Here is a 22,950-nt window from a genome sequence, read left to right as displayed (position 1 = left end):
CTAGCAGTCAAGAAATACATCGCAGACTAGCACTTGGTAGGGTTGCAATGAAGGCCTTGGAAAGGCTATTTAGATGCCGTGACGTGTCTATACCTATAAAGATTAGAATAATTCGGACAATGGTTTTTCCTGTGACACTCTATGCATGTGAAAGCTGGTCTTTGAAGAAGCAAGACAGAAAAAGTATCGACACTTTTGAACTTTTCTGCCAGGGGTGTAACTATAATAGGGCAAGGGGAGACTGTTGTCTGGGGGCCCACTGCCTTGGGGGGCCCCCCAGAGGCAAGTCACATGACTGACTCCCCCAGCCATGCACCCGCCCGGGCTTCCTTCAGTTGTATTCATCCTCCGAAATTGATGTGAGTGTTAAGACCTTGAGCTACTATAACAGCCTGTCTTTCTCTAGTACCATTACATGACTTGCAACTATTCATCCTCTTTTAAGATTTCTTCACTTCATGAGCTGAGCTTCAGTGAGCGGGCGGGGGGGCATTTTAAAATCTTGTCTCTGGGCCCACTCCAACCTTGCTACGCCCCTGTTTTCTGCTGGAGAAGACTTTTGAGGATACCATGGACAGCCAGTAAAACAAACAAATGGATCATAGAACAAATCAATCCAGAATTTTCACTCGAGGCACAAATGACCAGGCTCAAACTATCATACTTTGGAGACATGCAAAAACCCAGCTCTCTTGAGAAGTCCATAATGCTGGGACAAGTTGAAGGAAAGAGAAGAAGAGGATGACCAGCAGCAAGGTGGGTGGGCTCGATTATGACAGCAATGAATGCACCACTGAGAGACCTTTAAGGCCAAGCTGAAGACAGATCATCCTGGAGAGAAACTATCTATGTGGTTGGTAAGAGTCGACATTGACTTGATGGCATTTAATCACTGAATCAATAGTCATTCACACAAACACATATATGAGTGTATAGACATCTGTACTCTCATTCAGCATAATGTCTGAGTCGGTCTATTTTCTTGTTGTCTGATACTGTTAAAGCAATAGGGCAGGATCTTGTTTAACCCTTGCCAGTGATCCTATCTCCTGACCTTTAGAAAAGTTTAAACAAAGTTGGAGAAAGGGGTAAATCGAATCACTATCATGATGGTAGGAGATGGGAATGTAACCTTTCCCCCATACCATTTCCAAATACCAAATTACTCCCCAACACATACACAGAGCTACTATTTGAGAGGCAAAATACAGATGCTTTCCTCCCCACCTCTGGAAAAAGGCCTAGAATAAACTTGAAGTGCTATTTCTTTTATGAAAATGTCACAGGGAAAGGGTGACATTTCACTCCACTCCCCTATTATCACTGCCCCAATCCAATTTCCACTTACACTTCTACAGGTGCGTTTAAACTTTTATAAAAGTCAGGAAATTCAGTCATGAACTATGAAGATTCAGTCATGGATCTCCCACATCACATATAGTTTGACAACTAGAGAATAATCCTTGTTGTGATGCAGGAACTTGTTACATGTGAAGAGGCCCTTATCTGAAGTATACACTCAAAGATAATTTAATACTAGCAAGCTTCCTCTCAAACCACTACTGTTACAATAAGAGTGGTTAACAAGTAGTAGAGGTGGAAATTTCATATGTGGAGAAAAGGACTCTTGTACCTTCAACAGTTGAGAAAAAGAGGGAGATGCCATTTGACAGACTACGGTGCCGCAGTGCCAAGAAAAAACTGCATCTGCTAAAATTCTGCATAACTGTGAAAGTTATGGGAGACATGTCCTCAATTACATCCAGTGATATTCCTTATTTTGCATTTCTTTGTTTGAAAAAATATTACCCGTTCAAAGCCATAAAGCTCCTTTTATGCTTTTGAAATGTGTGGCACTTTCTTAGATCCTGCATAGCTGAGAGGAAACCTGAACACTTTTTTTTAATTATTCAGCACAAGAATTGATGGCTCATAACCTTTGGTCTCTCTTTACTCTGCCTTTTCTTTTAAGTTGCATTAGAGCATTTTGGGCCATTAGACTTCAGTTGAAAGAAATGAAAAATCAAAAGGGGCACTTGCTCCAGGTAAAGGTAAGAAGAGACCCAAAGCTTCTCAGAAATCTTAAGCAAACTCTATGCAACCTTGACAATGTTTAAATAGCAGTCTTTATAACATCCTTTTTATTTGACATTGCTTAAATAAATACTAAGAGACAGACATCTCTTGGGGCACTTCTGCTTCTGCAAAATACTGGTAGCCTTCCTAGCTTTTTGTCAAAAATTCACAGGATTTTGAGAGAAAAGGCTCAGTGTTTTGTTTTTTAAAATAACTAATAACAATGGTTTTTTCTATTGCAACAAGAGTTTTCTTTGTTTTGATTTTTTTTGCTTTGAACTGAGATGTTCGTATATTCTTATATGGTATGGAAGGTAGCCTTTGCTCAGCCTCAGGGATTTATCGACACCACTCTACCTACACAGCAGCTTTAGGACCAAAGCAGTTTACAGCGATAGTTTAAGAAAATAACTGAGGGATACTGCTTCCAATTCAATCTGCAAATGGAATTGAGGGAGGAAGAATGTAATCATCGGCACTGGATTTTAGCCAGGGCACCAAAGGTTAACAACTCAAATGTTATAAAATGTTATTATTGCAAGGTCCAAGGCACATCTGGTTAAGAGCTTTTATGAAATAACTACCTGAAAGACCATCTCTACCAAGGCTGCCTCTTTTACTCATACTGTTTTGGTGTTAGCTTAGGGCTGCCTCATAGATCACTTTTTCTGACACGCAGACTAAATCTTGCTGCAGTACATGTGCACATTAATAACATGTGCATGGCAGACAAGTTTTCGTTTAATTTTAACCATGCATTGAGAACAGAGATATACCGAGGCTCCCTGACAAGTATACACATAACCAAAAAGACACTGGTTCCATGATAGCTCAATATCAGAGCATTCGCTTTGTATACAGATGGATCCAGATTCACTCCCTGGAGTCTCCAGTTAGAAGGATTTCAGGTCAAAGCTCTGGGAAACAGCTCTGCCCAAATCCTTACAAAGTCACTGCAAGTCAGTAGATACTACTATGCTAATGTTCTGACTCAAAATAAGATATATCTGTTACAAAAAACATGCTTCTTTAAACCTGAGATTTAACCAGTTCAAGAAAATCAGGGAAATTGCATCATGAACGGCTGTGGTTCAGGCAAACAAAAATGTACATCCTGTGACTGTATTATTTGCTTTAGACTTGTGACCGTTTATTTTAAAAATGTATACCTATAAATCACTCTAAGATGAGTTCCCAGGGGTCTCCTATCTATCAGGCAATAGCCAGTCTCTTAGATCAGGGGTTCCCAACCTAAAGTCCCAAGCTGTTGTTGGACTACAACTCCCATCATTCGCTGCCACAGTGACATTTGTGGCTGGGGATTATGGGAGCTGATGGGGGAGGATGGGGTTCAACAAGAGCTGGGGAGCCAAGGTTGGAAACTCTTGCTTTAGATCCACCCTAGGACACAAAGAGGCAGGGCGGCCCTTCCATGAGGCAAGGTGAGGTGGTTGCCTCAGGTAGCAGATTACCGGCATAGCAGTGAGGTGGTACTAGGATGTCACCCGCCTCCCACTTTGAAAAAGGAGAATGGGAAAGGGAGAGAAGGATATGAACAGGGAGGCAGCATTTGTGCCATGCCTCAGAAAACAGAGGTCTCGATCTACCACTGCAAAGAGGCTGTAGATTAAACTGTGTGTGTGTGTGTGTGTGTGTGTGTGTGTGTGTGTGTGTGTGTGGCTTTGCTTTTAATGGTTTAGAGATAGACTGGATAAGCATATACAATAAACCCATTTTTTAAGATGTTAGACATATCTCATTATCTGTGTTTCAACCACTATCCTAAAATAACAACATTACAGGAAAAGAAAACAAGGCTTTAGCATTTACCAAGTATGTCTGCAGCATCAATCATCCCCAGCTCAACAGGAGTTGCTGCTTTCAGCATATAAGTAGATGGAATCTGAAGAAGGATGCTTACTTCTCCAAAGGACTCTGTTGGTTGCAGTTGGCCAATGAGAATTTGTCTCATCCGTTTAATCTGTGGAGACATGAATGCATTCTTTGTCTTGTTTTTTCAGTTCATTTCTAAGCACCACCTACAATTTATAAAATAATTGACAGAAATTGCGGGCAGAATGAGAGCATGATCCAGTCACCATTATACACTTTTATGCACATCGTTCAGTCTCTCCTGCTGAAACCAGTGGGACTCCAAAGTGCATAATCTTTCTCTTAATTCACTATAGTACAATGGAATTGCTTGCTTTTATTTTAATTAGGAGTTGCTGTAGGGAATACTGCATACCTCCACCACAGTCCCAATCTAGATTAGTGCACCACCCCACCCACAGCTGCTATTTATCTTTCTAAAAATGTTCCCAGTTGCACTCATGAGAGGGTCCCCCCACCACCACCACCATGGCAAATAGCAGTAGGGATGTGCATGGAACCAGATTGCCAAGTTTGGCTCAAATATGGACTGGATTCCAGCTGAACCAGGCAGCTTGGGCTTGGGTTCGATCGAGCCTGGGTCCAGTCCAGTCCACCCGTTGAGCCAGCTTGAGGGGCTCGAAGGGATACTTGTAAAGGGGAATCCTGCAAGGATCCCTTTACAAGTAAAAGGCTAAAGGTGGGGGAGAGGGGAAAACTATACTTTTTGTAAGTAATAGTACTAGTAACTTGCGGTACCTTTACAATCAAAGCTGTGGTCGCAGCGGGGACAGGAATGGAAGATGGGGGCAGTGGAAGCTCCTACTCCCCTCCTCCCTGCCACTGGCCTCCCAAGTAACTGGCTGTGCGGTGGAGGGGCTGTGCGGTGGAAATCGCAGGAACCTTTTGGTTCAAAGGGCTTAGACATAAGCTGCATAAAAACTAGGGAAAGGTCCCAAGGCAGGGGGTAGCTTTCGAACCAGAGGATAGAGGGGTTAGATTTGGATTCCATTTTACAAGTGTGCCCATTGAGCAGGATTGTGAGGGAGGCAGGGGCTAGATTTGGTTAGCCCCCCAGACCAGCTCCCCCCAGTCCGGTTCGAGGGCGAGCCTTCAAGCCCAGTTCACTCGAGTGCAAATAGGCTCGATTTTGAGCTGGCTCGCGCATCCCTAAATAACAGTAATGCGGAGAGGGAGTCTGATCCAGATTGTGACTATGCTGTAGACATGAAGCCCCCACCCCAGATATGGCCCTGATACACAGGGGGGGGCCCAATCCAGCTGCTATTTCTTTTTAAAGAGTGTTAACATCAAACATATGCTTAATGTAATATGTACTTGACATTATAGCTATCCTTTCATATTCATGCAAATAGCTCCACTGCATAAGCTAACAAGAGGAGGGTTGCTAGTAATGATATCCAAGAGGGAAATTCCTCACCATTTTCCCCAATGGTCGCTTCACAAGTGCTGGAATTATTCGATAAGCATTGCAGCATCCAGACTTAATGAATCCTACATATTTGCTAATTTCTCCTACTTTCACGAACACTGCAACAACAAAAAAGAACAACATTAACAAAAATCATAGAATGGCTCTTTTCCACAATAATTATTTTTGCAACATGATAGTTTGGACTATTTACATTTATATCCTGCTCTTTCTCCAAGGAGCCCAGAGCAGTGTATATAGGTTTGTTTATCTTCAGAACAAACGCATGAGATGGGTTAGGCTGTTAGGGACCCAAAGAGAAGATGATTCTGAATTTAAAATGACTCCCTTAAAAAATATAGGTTATATCTGTATTTACCAAAGAGGAACAGGACTCTTAATTTAAGATGACCTCACAAATTCTAACATCTTTGTTAGAAATTTGCAGGGGGTGGGGGGACTAATCTTGGATTCAGGTGAACCAGGACTGACCCAGAGTCATCAGGTGAGTTTCATGGCTGTATGGGGATCTGAAGCTGAGTCTCCCTCCAACACTCTAACTACTACTCACCATGATATTGAATTTCGCAAGTTTTTCAAGCAATCCATAAGCACGTTTCTGCCTAAATAAGCAAATCTGTCTGTTTTGTGGTAGGTATCCATTTTCATACCTTAATACCAAGTATCAGATTTGTAAATATGCCATGATGTAGCTGTTTCCATGGTTAATTAAGGATATGTAGGAAAGCTAATCACTATTATCTAACCTGCACCACTATTTCTTCACTAATAGTGCTGTGGTTTGGATCAATCGGCATATTTTCAAATATTATCTCTTTTCTTGAAATCGTACAATTTCAGTAGGCCACTCAAGATTACTTAATACAATTAAGTACCCCTTAACACATTGAAGTGCTCTTTTGCATACACGATCACAGTGATTAAAGAAAGGGGAAGGGGTAGATTTTCTCCATATTCTACATTCATGCTTACATTTTGGATCAGAGGTTGAACTTATTCCAGATTCATTTGCCTTGAATATAAGAAGAGAATTTGTATACATTCCCCAGACTTCTGTTCTTTATATAATTATTATTTTCCGAATTCAAGACTACTTTTTCACATTAGCTTATCAGATCCAATATTGAATGGCTGTCTGGGTTACCTGAGGGAGCATCTTTCTCTACAGGATCCCCACCGCTCATTGAGATCATCAGGAGGGGTCCGTCTTTGGTTCATCTGGTGGAGACCTGGGATCGGTCCTTCTCTGTTATCATCCCTAGGTTGTGGAACACACTCCCCATGGATATAAGAGGATTGTCTTCCTGGGAGGCCTTCAGGAGAGCCTTAAAGACCCATCCTTTTAGCCTGGCTTTTAATGATATCTAGTTTCAATGTAATCTAGTTTTTATTGTAATTTTAATCAGTTTTAATTGGTTTTTTATTTCCAATGTTATGTATTTTTGATTTTAGGGTAAACCACCCTGAGCCACTTTAGGAAGGGTGAGATAGAAATCAAATAGATAGATAGATAGATAGATAGATAGATAGATAGGAATTGCACATGCACATACGCACACACACACACACTTCTGCATCCCCTTCTGTCACTCTGGAGTTAATGACAAGGAAACCTATCCAAAATTTTACTACTGAACTCCACTTCGAATAAATTGGTGTGTTAGGTGCCAGTGGTGTAATTCCAGCTTCAAAGTATGGTTAGATATTCCCACAGTCTTGTAAGATTTTTCTTTAGGTTGCCGTTCCATTCTCATTGAACAGCATCCAGACATGTTGGTCATGACTAAGCACCACTGAAATCAAGAAGACACGATAGTCATGACTAACTTAAGTCCTATCAATTTCATTGACTGATATGAAGGGCAGTCTTCCATTGACATTAGGATCCACCAGGGCTGCTGCACAATTTAAAGGGCATCCCCAACAGTGTAGTAACAGGACTCCCGAAGAATGACTTTAAATTACTACTACTACTACTACTACTACTACTACTACATCACTTTTCAACAATTTTTCAAAACTGTTTTACATAGAAAATGGAATTATTTATTTATTTATTTATTTATTTATTTATTTATTTATTTATGTAAGATATTTATATCCTACCCCTCCAGCACGCTGTTGCAAGGGACGGCTTACAATAAAAACATAAAATCCAAGTGTTTTTTTTAAAAAAGAGAATGTAACACAATAAAAGACAGTGAATCATCCCAAAACACAATAAAAAACAGCACAGATTAAAAAACAGCAGCCAGAATTAAAACATGATAATCATGGTCAGTCTTTAAAAGCCTCTTTCAAAAGGAGTATTTTAAAGTTCTTTTTAAAACTTAGCAAAGGTAAAGAAACAAACAAACAAAGATAATACAAATAATAAATATATAAGATGTTTCCCTGTTCCAAAAGGACTCACATTCTGAAAAAGAAGCATCAGGTAGACACCAGCAACAATTACTGCAAGGATGATATGCTGGGCTTGGAAAGGGACAATTGCTCTCCCCCTGCTAAATACAAGTGAATCATGACTTTAGAAAGTGTCTCTGTACTCAGCAGGGGAAACTGCTAACTTCCTTTGGGAACAATGGAAGGAGTGCTGTGTTGCTACCTTGAAGTGGTTTAAAGTTATCCTACTGGGAGACGGCAAAGCTTACAGCACTTATAAGAGACAAAAAATTTTTATATAAGAGACAAGAATGTTTTACAGAAGATTGGGAACCATTTTTTGCTTTACTTAAAGAACTATTTTTCTAATATGGACTTTTCAGTAGGGTTTGAAATATAGTAATAACAGCAGGTTGGGTTGGGTAAAATCGAATAGTAGTGTGGATTATGTATGTTTTGAATTATTATAGCAGTGGTTTATATGTATAGTTATCTTGAACCGCACAAACAGGTAAGCGGGAAGTCAATATTTACTTATGTGTAGAAATGAATGTAATTTGAATGTAAAGCTATTGTAAAAGCCAATAAAAATTTAAAATGCAAAAAAAAAAAGTTATTCTATCATGTGGTGATGAAAATGGCCTCCATACATGCACGGAAGCCAGAAGCGGGCCACAGCTGGCCTGGGCTAGTCAGCAGTGGGGTTGGAGGAGCCTTCAGCACTTAGGGAATGCCCCTTTACTTGAAAAGGGGAATCCTCACCGGATTCCCCTTTACAATTATGTCCCCAAATTGGTTTGACCCGGTTCGGTGGTCGGACCGGACCAGACCCAGTTTGCCCGGATACAGCACCGGACTGGGCCGGTTCAGTTTGAATCCAGTTCAGATTTGAACTGAACTGGCCAAACTGGTTCCCTGCACATGATACCTGTCTCCTTGGTACCTTGGTACCTGTCCCCGCAAGTTCCTTGGTACCTGTCCCCGCGGCTTGCTTGTGTTGAGCAATCAGGCTAGGTGGCATCTGCCCTCTGGCCTGCATGCATGTCTCCATGGCCTGACACACTCATGAGAGAGCGGTCCATGGGAGATGGGATGTCACCACACATTATAAGCAATTTTGCCCGACACTCCATCCCCAAAGAAGGAACATAGGAACATAGGAAGCTGCCATATACTGAGTCAGACCATAGGTCCATCTTGCTCAGTATTGTCTTCACAGACTGGCAGTGGCTTCTCCAAGGTTGCAGGCAGGAATCTCTCTCAGCCCCATCTTGGAGATGCTGCCAGGGAGGGAACTTGGCGCCTAGATGCTCTTCCCAGAGCAGCTCCATCCCCTAAGGGGAATATCTTACAGAGCTCACACTTCTAGTCTCCCTTTTGTATGCAACCAGGGTGGATCCTGCTTAGCTCAAGGGGACAAGTCATGCTTGCTACCACAAGACCAGCTCTCTTCCCAATGGTTCTTGTTATGGGTTTTGAAGGGATATCCCCATGGCCTTTCACTCTCATGAAAGAGTGGCCCCCCTTCCTCAACATCATTGTGCCAAAAATAGCCCTCAGCCATTCAAGAATTCCCAGGTGGGGCTGCCTTTTAAACCCGACCCTGGGTATTGCTGCCCTGCCATATGTTGCCATCCCAGTGATCTAATGGGTTTGCCCTGTTTATGTTTCCACTGTGACTGCATCTGCTTGTGAACATACATAGGAACATAGGAACATAGGAAGCTGCCATATACTGAGTCAGACCATTGGTCTATCTAGCTCAGTATTGTCTTCCCAGACTGGCAGCGGCTTCTCCAAGGTTGCAGGCAGGAGTCTCTCTCAGCCCTATATTGGAGATGCTGCCAGGGAGGGAACTTGAAACCTTCTGCTCTTCCCAGAGCGGCTCCATCCCCTGAGGGGAATATCTTACAGTGCTCACACTTCTAGTCTCTCATTCATATGCAATCAGGGTGGGCCCTGCTTAGCTAAGGGGACAAGTCATGCTTACTACCACAAGACCAGCTCTCCTCTCCCAGGAGATGTAGACCAGCACTCTACATCTTGAGTGCTTTATTTTTGGACATCTATGCATGTTGTGCCTATCTTGCCATCCTATCCCCTTTCTCTCCCGACTGCCAGAAGGTGGGAACAAGGGACAGAGTGGGAAGAGGCATGCCCCCCTGTAACTTTCCTGTGTGACAGGCTTGGAAGCATGGGATGGGGCATGGCAGTGTCCCTGTTGCCAAGCAAATGCTCTATTAGATCGGAGACGGTGGGGCGTGGCAAGTGCTCAGAGAGGCACCTAGCGGGAAGCGCCACACAAATGGAGCAGCTGTGATCCTGGGCAGGTCTGGGCTTCCCTCTCTATTATTACAGTTGCAGAAACTGCACAAAACTGCTGTTATTGTGGCGTGCTCGTTTGGACATAATGCTGCTGTTGCAAAGCCTCAGGTTGAGTTGGTTAAACTCACTACAAGCCAAAGTTTTAAATTGGTGTTTGGAGAAGGAAACCACAGTTTGCTATTGCCACAAAACCGCAGTTGCACACATTCAGACATTCACAAATTCCAACCTCTGCCCGATTTAACTGCAGTTTCATGTTACATGTAAATGTGGCCTACTAGTCTGGATGCTGCCTATTGTAACTACCTCCTCCAGCGAGATAAATTTGCCAGGATTTTGCAAGAAGGAATAGAGTCTATTTGGCCTTCAGACACAGAAGAAGTTAAATACATGGGAGGCTGTGTAAGAAACCTGGCATTCTTCTACAATGAAAACAGTGACACCACTGTGTTCATTAGAGCACTACAAATGAAAACCGAGAGAAGAAGCCACACAATGTAGGCAGACTGAGCAGCTGGGAAGAAGGCAGACTCCATGGAATTGGAGTGGTGCAAAGTCACTGCAGACTTTCATCTGATGCAGGCGTACAAGAGCAAATCTCTGTTGAAGTCAATGGAGCCATGAATCTGCCTGCTCTACACCAGCTGGATTGCTCAGCTTGAGTTGGCACCTAACATTTTTCCAAGGCTGGAAAAAACAGCAATAATAAACGCAGATGGTTTCAAAGTGTAATGCTGACATTATGTGCTCCTTTGTGACAGTTCCTTGATGCAAAATGGCTGTGAACGGAGCATCGCTCATCATTTAATCCAGATTTATGGACATCTCATAACAAAATACTAGCTGCTGCACCATAAAGGCCAAGGTGACTCTATGACTATAGCAGACCTTTTTTTAAAATAAAGAATGCCATATATATATAAACATTTTAATATAATATCATCCACCTATGTGAGGGATTCTCTGCAGAAAGTAGTACCTTAAAATGCAGTACAGTAATTCCAACATGCCCAGAAGTGGGAATTAATTTTAAGTAACAAACATGTCATCGGGAATATGTCCTGCCAAGCAGATGATATCAACATTCCATGAGTAACAGGGTGGATTATTAAAAATGACAAATGACAACAAAATTCCATGAAAATCAGGGTGGTTTAAAAACAACAACACACATAACTTCAACTCCGCCCTCCCCCCAATATTATCCATTTTGCTCCATACCCAAATAACATTTTTTATTATTAATAATAATAATAATAAAGAACATTACAAATACTTGGGCATTCTCCAGGCTGATAACATCACACACACTGAAGTTAAAAGAAAAATGGGAAGTGAATACATCAGGAGAGTTAGAAAAATCCTCAAGTCCAAACTCAATGGCGGGAACACCATACAAGCCATAAACACCTGGGCTATACCTGTTATCAGATACACTGCAGGAATAATAGACTGGACCCAGGCAGAGCTAGAGACGCTAGATCGTAAGACCAGGAAAATCATGACCATCAATCATGCTCTGCACCCCTGCAGTGATGTAGATAGGCTCTACCTCCCTCGCATCTCAGGTGGAAGAGGAATGCTGCAAGTCCATCAAACAGTAGAGGAGGAGAAAAGAGGCCTGGAAGAATATATAAGGGACAGTGAAGAAGATGCACTTAAAATGGTCAAGAACGAGAAACTTATTCAACACCAATGAAACAAAGCAGTCCTACAAGAAAGAACAAGTCAAGAACCGAGCAGGAAAATGGAGAAATAAGCCCCTGCATGGTCAATATTTGCACAATATAAGTGGAAAATCAGACATCACCAAGACCTGGCAATGGCTTAAGAATGGCAACTTGAAGAAAGAAACAGAGGGTTTAATACTGGCTGCACAAGAACAGGCACTAAGAACAAATGCAATAAGAGTAAAAGTCAAAAAATCAACCACAAATAGCAAGTGCCACCTTTGTAAAGAAGCAGATGAAACACTGGACCACCTAATTAGCTGTTGTAAAAAGATCGCACAGGCTGACTACAAACAAAGGCATGACAAGGTAGCAGGGATGATACACTGGAACATCTGCAAAAAATACAAGCTACCTGTATCAAAAAATTGGTGGGACCATAACATTGAAAAAGTGGTAGAAAATGAAGATGTAAAAATATTATGGGACTTCCGACTACAAACAGACAAACATCTGCCACACAATACACCAGATATCACTGTAGTCGAGAAGGAAAAAAACAAGTTAAAATAATCGACATAGCAATACCAGGGGATAACAGAATAGAAGAAAAAGAAATAGAAAAAATCACCAAATACAAGGATCTACAAATTGAAATTGAAAGGCTGTGGCAGAAAAATACCAAAATAATCCCAGTGGTAATTGGCAGCCTGGGTGCAGTTCCAAAAGACCTTGAAGAGCACCTCAACACCAAAGGGGCCACAGAAATCACCATCAGCCAGCTACAAAAAGCAGCTTTACTGGGAGCAGCCTATATTCTGCGACGATATCTATAACAACAGCAACAACATTGGCAATAAAATTCAGCCATCCTAGGTCCTTGGGAAGGACTCGATGTCTGGATAAAACAAACCAGTCAATAACACCTGTCTGACTGTGTAAATAAATAATAATAATATCTATACCACCCTTTCAAAAATGGCTCAGGGTGGTTTGCATTGAGAAATAGTACATAAATAAGATGGCTCCCTGTCCCCAAAGGGCTCACAATCTAAAAAGAAACATAAGATAGACACCAGGAACAGTCACTGGAGGTACTGTGCAGGGGGGTGGACAGGGCCAGTTACTCTCCCCCTGCTAAATAATGAGAATCACCATGTTAAAACGTGCCTCCTTGCCAAGTTAGCAGGGGTAGAGACCACAGGGCTCTTGTGGTCGCCAGGAGTCGACACCAACTTGACGGCACAAGGAATCCAGTAAAAAGTTGGTCACAAATCAATCTTGCTTGAGATTTATTTCAAAAATAAACAAACCTCATTTCACTGTAAAATATTAATCTTGAGAAGCCACAAGCTTCAAGCGTTCTGCACCCATACAAGGAACACAAATTGGGCTACAGAGAAGCAGCATGACCTTTATACAGAACCCAGAAGTATGGAAAGAGAACTGGCTTGTTCCCACATCCAACAGCTGAATAGGACGAGCATCCAGCCAGGCTCCAAGCCCCGTGCTTGCTCCCACATGCCTCACCATTCTATACAGCCACAGACGGCACACCTGCATTGACTAGTTCATTTTAGCAATGAACACTTTTGTCATGCCCCAATTTCCCTGCCCTTTGGGTAAGAGATAACACTCGATAACCCTGCCACAACTCCAGGGCATGATTTTGGGTATTTCTACCCTGAACAAGCCATATGGTTCAGAATCTGATACACTATGAACTCTCACACAGCAGGCTACAGCTGATACCCCTTGCTGCTTTCCCCTTTCTCGTCCTGCCACACACTACTCCTGAGGGATCACTAGATTGAACATCATGCACCACACATGCTAGGAAGGCTAGATAAACCTCTAACTCAGCCATCTCTTCCTGGGATCCTGCCCATCTCTCCTTTCTAGCTTTTCTCTCTTTCTATCCTTAATATTCTAAGCCAGGCACTCAAGATTTCTAACCAAGCTTCCTTTCACCTTCAGTGAAATGCCAGACAAGTTATTAAGACTCCTAATCAAACTCACTCTTACTCTCTGTAACTCCCCAAGTTTGTTTAATAAAGCTTTGAACTCATAATTAGACCTCCCTCCTTCTTTGAAACTTTCCAACACATTTAATAGTGTGTCAGGACTGCACTTCAATTGAGTTAATTTCCCCACTTAACACAAAACCATAGCCAGAGCATCAAGCCAATCGCTCACGTGCAGTTCTGGTAACAGAGAAGTGATTGTGTGCTAGCCTCAGTCTTGGCAGGATGGCACAGGTTGTGCTTTTCTTCCACTCTCGCTACAGTGCTGGATACAGATGTGGTTGCTTGCCACTGTCCTACCCAGATCCTGGTTATCACTTCCCCCTCCTCCTACCTGGTAGCCCTATTGCCTTTTCTCATGGGTTGTGAGAAAGGACTCATTGGGTTTCCCACTGAAAGAAGGGCTACTATTCCTTGTGAGAACGGCTACTATTGCTGGTGAACTGCGTTCCAACAGACAGCCATACATGACTATTTGTAGTTTTAAACAAGAATGCTATTGTATCTATCTATTGCTTAGATGTAACAGCCTTTGCTATACAGTTCTGAAATGTCATGTTGTTTGATACAAGTCTAGTAGTAAACACTTGAATGCCTAAAACATTTTCCAACAACCACCCTTTTCACAGCTGTGTAATAACAAATTTGGCAAGAGAAAGAGAGGAAAAGGCAGGATCCATGGGCAAGCAAATCAGCTCATGTTGGACATTATTCTTTCTGCATCTGCACTTCTGTTAAGATCCATAATTCATTTGTCCCTTTCCCTGCTGCCTCTACACAGCATTATTTGTTGACCTTCATTTCCTCTTTGTGGGCTTTCCAAAGGCAAGATGTTAGATTAGAAAGAACTTTGGTCTGATCCAGCAAGACTCTTACATTCTTATGTGGTCATTCTACTGTTGTAGTACATACCTCTTCTCTGAACGTACTGACTTGGGGACTAACCCCCATCAGAAGCATGGAATTCCAACTCTTGCATTTAGGCACTGGGAAGTGGCAAATGGAGAGGCAGGGTGGTGGTGCTGTAGCCAGTGCCATGCAAGCACAGGGTTGTTGAATAGACAGGTATATAGACACTGTAGTCACCCAGCAAGCCTGTTTTCAGAAGCCCCTCCTGTGTTTGGTTGCCTTTGATTTAACCCCTGTTTAACCTGAGCCTAGATCCCTGATCCAAGAGCAGACTTGCTGGTAGTCCATACCCAAGTCTACCCTGGAACTCCCAACTGAGTCCCCATCATCAGACTCCAGCTACCCCAAGAAAACTACTTTAACCAGGCATGTTGATATTTGCTGTGCACAAGCTCCACTTAAACTCCTTGACTTGGAGTGCATTCCAGATACTCCATACGCTTCCCTGGACACCCTTGGTTCAGGGGCACATCAAGCATCCTGAGATGTTTTTCCAACTAGGTGAAAACTTCACCTCAACTCTCCAATCCCCTGCTTGGGATTCACTCCTCTTTTTCAAGATTTTTCCCATCTCAGCAAACCAGAGAGGTCACTCACATTACCATTCCGCCCCTCCCCGACCCTCTCTTCCTTCTCACCACAAACCACTTCTCTTTCTCAACTCCTTTAGCATTGTGTCTGTCCCAGGCAAAACTGTTTTTGCCTTCAGCAGGGCAGATGGGTGTGGTTCAAGATATACTCCAGATATCTGGAACAGAGGCTTTCTTCCTGCTGCCAGGTCTCAATGTCAATTGTCTTCTGTTAGTGTTTGGAACAAAGGACTACATGCTGAGCAACTGGAGAATCCACTTTATTTTCCTTTTGCTGGAATGTCAAACATCTTCCAGGATTTACCAGAGAATGAAATGTGATCTCAATGTCTACTGATAGTGCTCTAAACAAGGGCACAAGGACATATTTCCAAGGAAACTAATAATGTGTGAATGAAGTGTTGTAAGCCACAAGCACACAAACAGACCTAGGCCCTGCCAATGTTCCTCTAAGTCTATCAGAGTTGCACCATCTCAATATCTGTATGATGAAGTAAGTGACAGTAAGAAAACGTGTCACATCATGTACATGCCCATGCATACAGGGCAAGGCGATGTTTCTACTGCTTTCTATCAGAGTCCTGTTATCTTCTCTCAATTACAATGGCAGAGCCATAATTTCATCTGCTATTTTCTAAATGCACTGACTTTTCTAAAATCACAGACCTATAGCTTTGTCAAATGGAGGAACCTCAGCTTTCTAAAAACATTTCAGGCCTAGGGGAGGTTTAGTTGCTGTTGCTGGCACCATAAACTTGGCCAGTTTTGTGGAGATGAATCAGGAATGGGGATTGGAGAGCCCGTGCTGAGAATACTTAGGGTCCTAGATGGAGATGGAGAGATGGAAAGATGGAGACAGAGATAGAGAGATTCCTCCTAATGTACAAAAAGTCATTTGGCCCCTAAAATAGTCTCATGTCCTTTATAGATGTCCCTAGTTGGTAACCGTAGCTCTACTGCAACTGGTATTCAGGGGATATTGTTCAGAATAAATAGATATATATTCTGAATATCTATATCTACACACACACACACACACACACACAAAATAAACCCAACATATCCTGAACAGTAGCCCTGGAATACCAGTTGCAATAGTGCTACGGTTGCCAACTAGGGACTTTTACAGAGGACATGAGACTATTTTAGGGGCCAAATGACTTTTTGTACATTAGGAGAAATAGAGAGTATTTGGGGGACCAAGCAACATTTTTTGCATGTGTTGTGGTGTCCAAAGTTCTGGGGAGCAGTTGCAACATTTTGTTTGCTCAGGACCCCTTCCTACTCGTCATTGGTCCAATGGGGAAGCCAGAGTGGAGGTTCTGCTTCAGTGGCAGGTTTCAGAGCCGTGTGATGCAGGAGCACAGATAGGTGGGCCCAGCAGGTAGAGTTTGCTTCCTTCATGCGGCGGCAGTGGTGGCGGCAGTGAGAAGTTAGCAGTTGGCTAACTAACTTTACTCAATTAGCAATTAGCTAACTAACTTTACTCAATTAGCAGCTATCCCTGCTGAGCAAAAAGGAAAAAGGAAAAAGGAAAAGGCACCTTTTAAAGTGATGAATCTGTTCTATTTATCATGGGGAGAGCACCTGACCCTAGCCAACTCCTTCAAAGGCTGATGCTCATGTTACGTTACATTTCTTTTTAGACTGTGAGCCCTTTGGGGACAGGGGAGCATCTTATTATTTATTTTTCCTTGAAAACCACTGTGAAACCCTCTGTTGAAAAGCCGTATATCAGATGCATCCGATGAAGTCGACTATAGATCACAAAGGCTTATGCTACAATAAGGAGCTATTCACATGTGCAGGCAAAACCGGGCTAGGAAAGCCCAGGCCAGTCTTGCCTGTGTGTGTTTATATTTTGTATATACACGGCTATGGGATTTTGTATATATACGTTTATATATGGCTTTTCAACAGAAGGTTTCACAGTGGTTTTCAAAGAAAAATAAATAAGAAGACATGCCCCTGTCCCCAAAGGGCTCACAATCTAAAAAGAAATGTAACGTAACACGAGCATCAGCCATTGAAGGAGTTGGATAGGGTCAGGTGCTCTCCCAGTGATAAACAGAAGAGATTCATCACTTTAAAAGGTCTGTAGTCGTAGAGGACAGCAAGCGAGTAGAAGACGGCTCATGCACCACTGTGCCAGCATGCAAAGAGGCTTGTTCGGTAGCTGGCTGCCCTGCCTCAAGCCAAGATGTGAAGTTGCTGGCCTGGCTGGGGAGAGCAGGCTGGGTGACCCGTGGGGGTGGAAGACAGAGGACTGTGTGTGTGTGTGTGTGTGTGGTGAACCTAACCAGGAGATGAATATACATTTAAGAAGCAGGGGCCTTGAGAACTCTGCACCTGGACAGCAGACTGAGCAGACAGACAGCTCACCTGCACATCGGCTTCAAAGCATGCTCTATTTCCACTCTCTTGGTGGTAGATATCAACTTTTTCCACCATCTGAACCTGGCAACCCTAAGGGAAACAGTGGCTGCTGCTGCTGTTGTTGTTCCCAAAAGTAGTTCAGCGGGAAGTGGGGAGGGACTTTGGAACAGGTCTCTTTCTTGAAGTTGCTATTAGTCACTGAGGGGAACTTTCAGGCACAATGTTTAATATTGTCATGAAAAAGGAGGATGGGTTTACAATTAATCTTTCTTCTGTGGACATGGGCATGGTTCAGTGGCAGAGCATCTGTCTTGCATGCAGAAGGTCCCAGGTTCCATCCCTAGCATCTCCAGGTAGGACTGAGAGAAAAAATCCTGTCTGAAACCATGGAGAGCTGCTGCCAGCCAGTGTAGATGATACTGAATCAGACAGACCAATGGTCTGACTCAGTAGGCAGCTTCTTATGTTCCTGAACATAAATCACTTCATTGAAGCTATTATTGAGTGCAGAGGGGAAACACACAGGAACAGTTTTATGCCTGCAAGCCCCCCCCCCCAGCTAATAGCAGTTTTGGAGGAGAGATTTGAAAAGCCTGTGGCACAGGGGCAAAACACTCCACACTCCCATACTATGGCCGTGATCCAAACTGGAGGCCAAAAAAAAAAAAAAGGGGGCATTGGGGATGCCAGACAAGTCACGTCTAGTTTAGCCCTCAGATTACAAGGCCATGGCACAGTGGGGAAATCGCTTGACTACCAAGTCAGAGGTTGCCAGTTCGAATCCCCGCTGGTATGTTTCCCAGACTATGGGAAACACCTATATTGGGAAGCAGCGATATAGGAAGATGCTGAAAGGCATGATCTCATACTGCGCAGGAGGAGGCAATGGTAAACCCCTCCTGTATTCTACCAAAGACAACCACAGGGCTCTGTAGTTGCCAGGAGTCCACACTGACTCGACAGCACACTTTACCTTTACCTTTACTGCTTGAGAGCCAGGTCAGTCATACTGTTGCCCAAACCAGCCGTCTAGTTCACATATTTATATCTATTTCATCCACAAAAGGGCCATAGCCCTAGAATTTTTATGCAAGCTCAGGTAGTAAACCAGATCAAAGCAAATTCACCCTGGATAAGAACTACACAATATATTGGCCAGAATAACATTTCTACTAGTCTATAACACCATCAGGCTATCTACAGGGTAGAGCGGGGTATGGAGTTCTGTACTATATCAAAATATGCACATTACTGATTTAAGGTAAATTGAATAAAGGATATTGAGGTGGGAAAATGATGTGTGTTGTTTGTGTATTTTTTTTTTGTACTGCTCTTGATGACAATGCAGTCATGACAAATACGATCAATAAAAAATGATGATAATGCAATCAGGTTGTCAGTACCCAAAAGCCATATTTGAATGGAAAACATCAGTCTCAGCCTGCCCAACCTATCTATTATGCAATTGGTATGTTCTTCACTCGAGGCACAAATGACCAGGCTCAAACTATCGTACTTCGGACACATGCAAAGATCCAGCTCCCTTGAGAAGACCATAATGCTGGGAAAAGTTGAAGGAAAGAGAAGGCGAGGGCGACCAGCAAGGTGGATGGACTCAATTATGACACCACTGAAAGACCTTAAAGGCCAGGTTGAAGACAGATCATCCTGGAGAGAATCTATTTATGTGGTCACTAAGAGTCGACATTGACTTGACGGCACTCAATCAATCAATCAATCATCAATGTTCTTGCAGGAGGTTGCAATCTTAGTTTATTGCATCAAAAACAGCAAAGAATCCTGTGGCACTTTAGGGACTAACACTTTTAGAGCCCTTTCTCACGATCGGAGAAAGGGCTCAAAAGGGGTGAAGGGAGGTAGCCTCAAAACACCTACCGACCCGCATATGATGCTCTCTCTCTCTTGCTGGGTGAGCAGATCGTTCACCCAGACGATTGCTGGCTTCTGCCGGCAGCAGGGAGTTTGGGGGGCTGGGAGGCCCCCGAAACTTCCATAATGCACTGCATGGTGCATTATTGGGAGCTTTCCAACACCAGTCGGGAGGTTACTCATGTGTCGGTGCCACTCAGAGCCGTGTGGCACTGACACACTATCTATTATGCCAGGTTTGGGGTGCACTTGTGCCCCAAATCCTGGCTAACAGCTAGGGCACCCAACGGGGTTTGCCACCGCAGTGCCACCGCCAGGCGCTGCATGGCTCCCAGTGGTTCACACACACAGGCAAGACTGGCCTGGGCTTTCCTAGCCCGGGTTTGCCTGCACATGTGAATAGCTCCTTATTGTAGCATAAGCCTTTGTCATCTATAGTCGACTTCATCGGATGCATCTGATGGCCTCTAGTCCATGAAAAATTATGCTACAATAAATGTGTTAGTCTGCCACAAGATTTTTTGGTATTCTATACTGTGTGTACCTATCCTGTATAGATTCCACAATTATTCATAGACTGTAGGCCACTAACCCTCACTTCCTAATAAGAGTAAACTATTCATACCTGAAAGAATGGCTAAAAATGGACACAGAAGATATCATCCACGATTCTAGGAACCACAGTCTATGGCTTTTGCTGGCCGCTAAGCCCCCAATCGGAGAAAGCCCATGAAGACAGCGAGATTCATACCTGCCAACATGTCCCTATTTTCCCATTCAGATGAATGACAAACTAGGGACATGTTGGTAGGGATGAACTATTGTATATCTTGCCTTCCACCTAACCCTCATGTAATCCATCCATCCATAGGTCTTTGACTTATCTGAGATTTACTGAAATTGCTTTGGACTGGGTTTCATCTGCTAGTTATACCTGGAGTAAAAGCCTTCTCTGTGATCACTGACTGCAGGCCTACAACTTGGACCATTCATGACTGTGTTCAAAATGCTGGATTCTGCATTGAGCAGTGGTTATACATGACTCACAGGCATGGTGCTGACATGCAGCAGTTTCAGGTGGACACTACAAGCCCAATCTTGTAGGACTGAGCTTGAAATCCATGTTTAAATATGTGCTGGAAGATTCCATCATGTTCTAGTTACACTGGAAGAACTGTGAAGTTTCAAATGTCATTGTCCCCAAGTTGCCTTCGGAAAATTCACTTTGCTCAAGTGTGCCTCTCTGACAGCACTGGTTCAGGACAAGGCATATGAACCACTTTAAATATTTTAAGTGATGGCTGAGTGTCATGCTGGCCCTCTACACAAGAGTGAATTTCACTATCTTTAAACCATGGGTTCATACATATATATGAGAATCATCAAAGATGTCTATGGGCAGATGAATGCTCTTCGTGAATACCAAAGGGGATGATGCAGCACTGCCATTTCACAGAATTAAGAATTCCAACAGCTTCAAAGCAGAGAATTCATGCTTATTAAAAGGAATCATTATGGCTTATCATGTAAATAAGAGGCTGGATTAAAAGTTGTTTAAATGTCTTTTTACATGTTAAACTAGTGGGGGAGCAAATATGAGTTTGTAACATTTAAAGATTATCTGGGAGAATATTTAATCAATATACGAGCCTAACATATCAAGGCGAATGCCCTTGCTACAACATTTCATTTCTATTCTTTTTATGATGTCACTATAAAGAGAATTTAGCTGCATCACAAAAAGGAGAGTAGTTTTACAGATAGAGCTACATTTAAATTTAATACTTCACCTTCAAAGTATGTACTTTGCGAACTATTCACTTGAAAGTTGTCCTGATGAAAACAAGCAGTACTGCAATGGAATGCAGTTAAGGCTGTGGCCTCAGAGCAGGGTCGTAGCAAGGTTGGAGTGGGCCCAGAGACAAGATTTTAAAATGGGCCCCCCCTCACTGAACTAAAATTTATACACACACACACACACACACCCCTATGTGCCACAACAGAACATCATCCTAAATTATTTTTTAAAAGGTTTTGTGAATTGTGGACGTTGCAAGTCATTTAATGGTACTAGAGAAAGACATGCTCTTCTGGTAGCTCCAGGTCTTAACACTCACATCAGTTTCAGAGGATGAATACAACTGAAGGAATCCCAGGCGGGTGCGCGGCTGGGGGAGTCAGTCATGTGACTTGCCTCTGGGGGGCCCTCCAAGGCAGTGGGTCCCCAGACAACTGTCCCCCCTTGCCCTATTATAGTTATGCCCCTGCCTCAGAGGGCTTTCACACCTCTGCTCAACTCAGGCTGGGTTCACACAAGCATCCTGGTTTAAAAGCTAACCAGGATTAGTGAGCCCAGCAGAGCCGATTGCATGAACCAAGAATTTCAGGGCAATCCTGGTCAAACTGCTCTGGTTAACCAGGATAGATGACCAGGATTTAGCAGGAACAGGGCTGTTCTGCAACACCGTGAGCAATGTGTGAGACATTTGGAACAGACAGTGGCAGCACCAGAACAAAAACTGAGGGGGGCATAGAAGGGGCAAAGTGAATTTATGGGTCGGTGAGCCATGTGTATTAGATTTCTGAAACAGAAATGGGGGAGGTGGGGGCAAGCCACATGATGGAGGTTGCCTCCCTGCCTCCGCCTCTGTAGTTGCCCTTGCAGCAGAGTGGGCAGTACCGAACCATCAGCATTACTCTGTGCAGCATTCAAGCTACCATTATTATTATACTGCCACTTGGCTATTGGTCTAGAAGTGGGGAGTCATACAAATTAACATGTGGCAAGGATTTCTACCCATCAAAAATTAATTTTCAGTTAAGACAAGCCATCAGGACAAGGGTGGATATCATCAATGGCAATGATGGAGAACACACTGTGGCTTGAAAAAACACAGGGCTGGTTGAAAGAGATCTGCAGAGCTCCAGCATTGAGTACAAGAGGGTGAAAAGGATATAATCTTCAAGGTTTTCCAAGGCTACCAACACACCTCTAAACTGGCCTGGTGCCGAAACATGAAAAGTGGATGGAATTACAAAGCATACTATGTAGTTTTGCATTCTGGATTTGTTATCTACCTGAGTAAGGGTTGTCTCTCCTCAGAATACACCTTGTTTTGAAGGTGCACAGTTTCGATTATTTCAAGACATTTGCAAATGTGATAAGGAAAAAATGATGAAAGAGGAACAAAAAGTAAAATAAGCTAAATCATACTAAAGTAAAGGTAAAGTGTGCCCCCAAGTCAATTTTGACTCCTGGCGCCCACAGAGCCCTGTGGTTTTCTTTTGGTAGAATACAGGAGGGGTTTACCATTGCCTCCTCCTGTGCAATATGTGATGATGCCTTTCAGCATCTTCCTATATTGCTGCTGCCCAATATAGGT

The 22,950-nt window shown here is 43.0% G+C and overlaps 1 protein-coding gene across 4 annotated transcripts in view; it reads right to left on the bottom strand.

The window, feature by feature from the left end:
* Positions 1-22,950, bottom strand: part of CNBD1 (cyclic nucleotide binding domain containing 1) — a 275,403-nt gene that overhangs the window by 63,442 nt on the left and 189,011 nt on the right. For all 4 annotated transcript variants that reach the window (XM_053313410.1, XM_053313411.1, XM_053313413.1 and 1 more), the window contains 2 exons: positions 5,390-5,499; positions 3,907-4,057 (listed from right to left, as the gene is read on the bottom strand). In XM_053313410.1, coding sequence (XP_053169385.1) covers positions 3,907-4,057; positions 5,390-5,499 — 261 coding nt within the window. The remainder of the gene's footprint in view (positions 1-3,906; positions 4,058-5,389; positions 5,500-22,950) is intronic.

The sequence above is a fragment of the Hemicordylus capensis genome, chromosome 4 (assembly GCF_027244095.1).
Source record: "Hemicordylus capensis ecotype Gifberg chromosome 4, rHemCap1.1.pri, whole genome shotgun sequence".
Taxonomy (NCBI): Eukaryota; Metazoa; Chordata; class Lepidosauria; order Squamata; family Cordylidae; genus Hemicordylus; species Hemicordylus capensis.
This window is presented reverse-complemented; position numbering and strand designations above follow the sequence as displayed.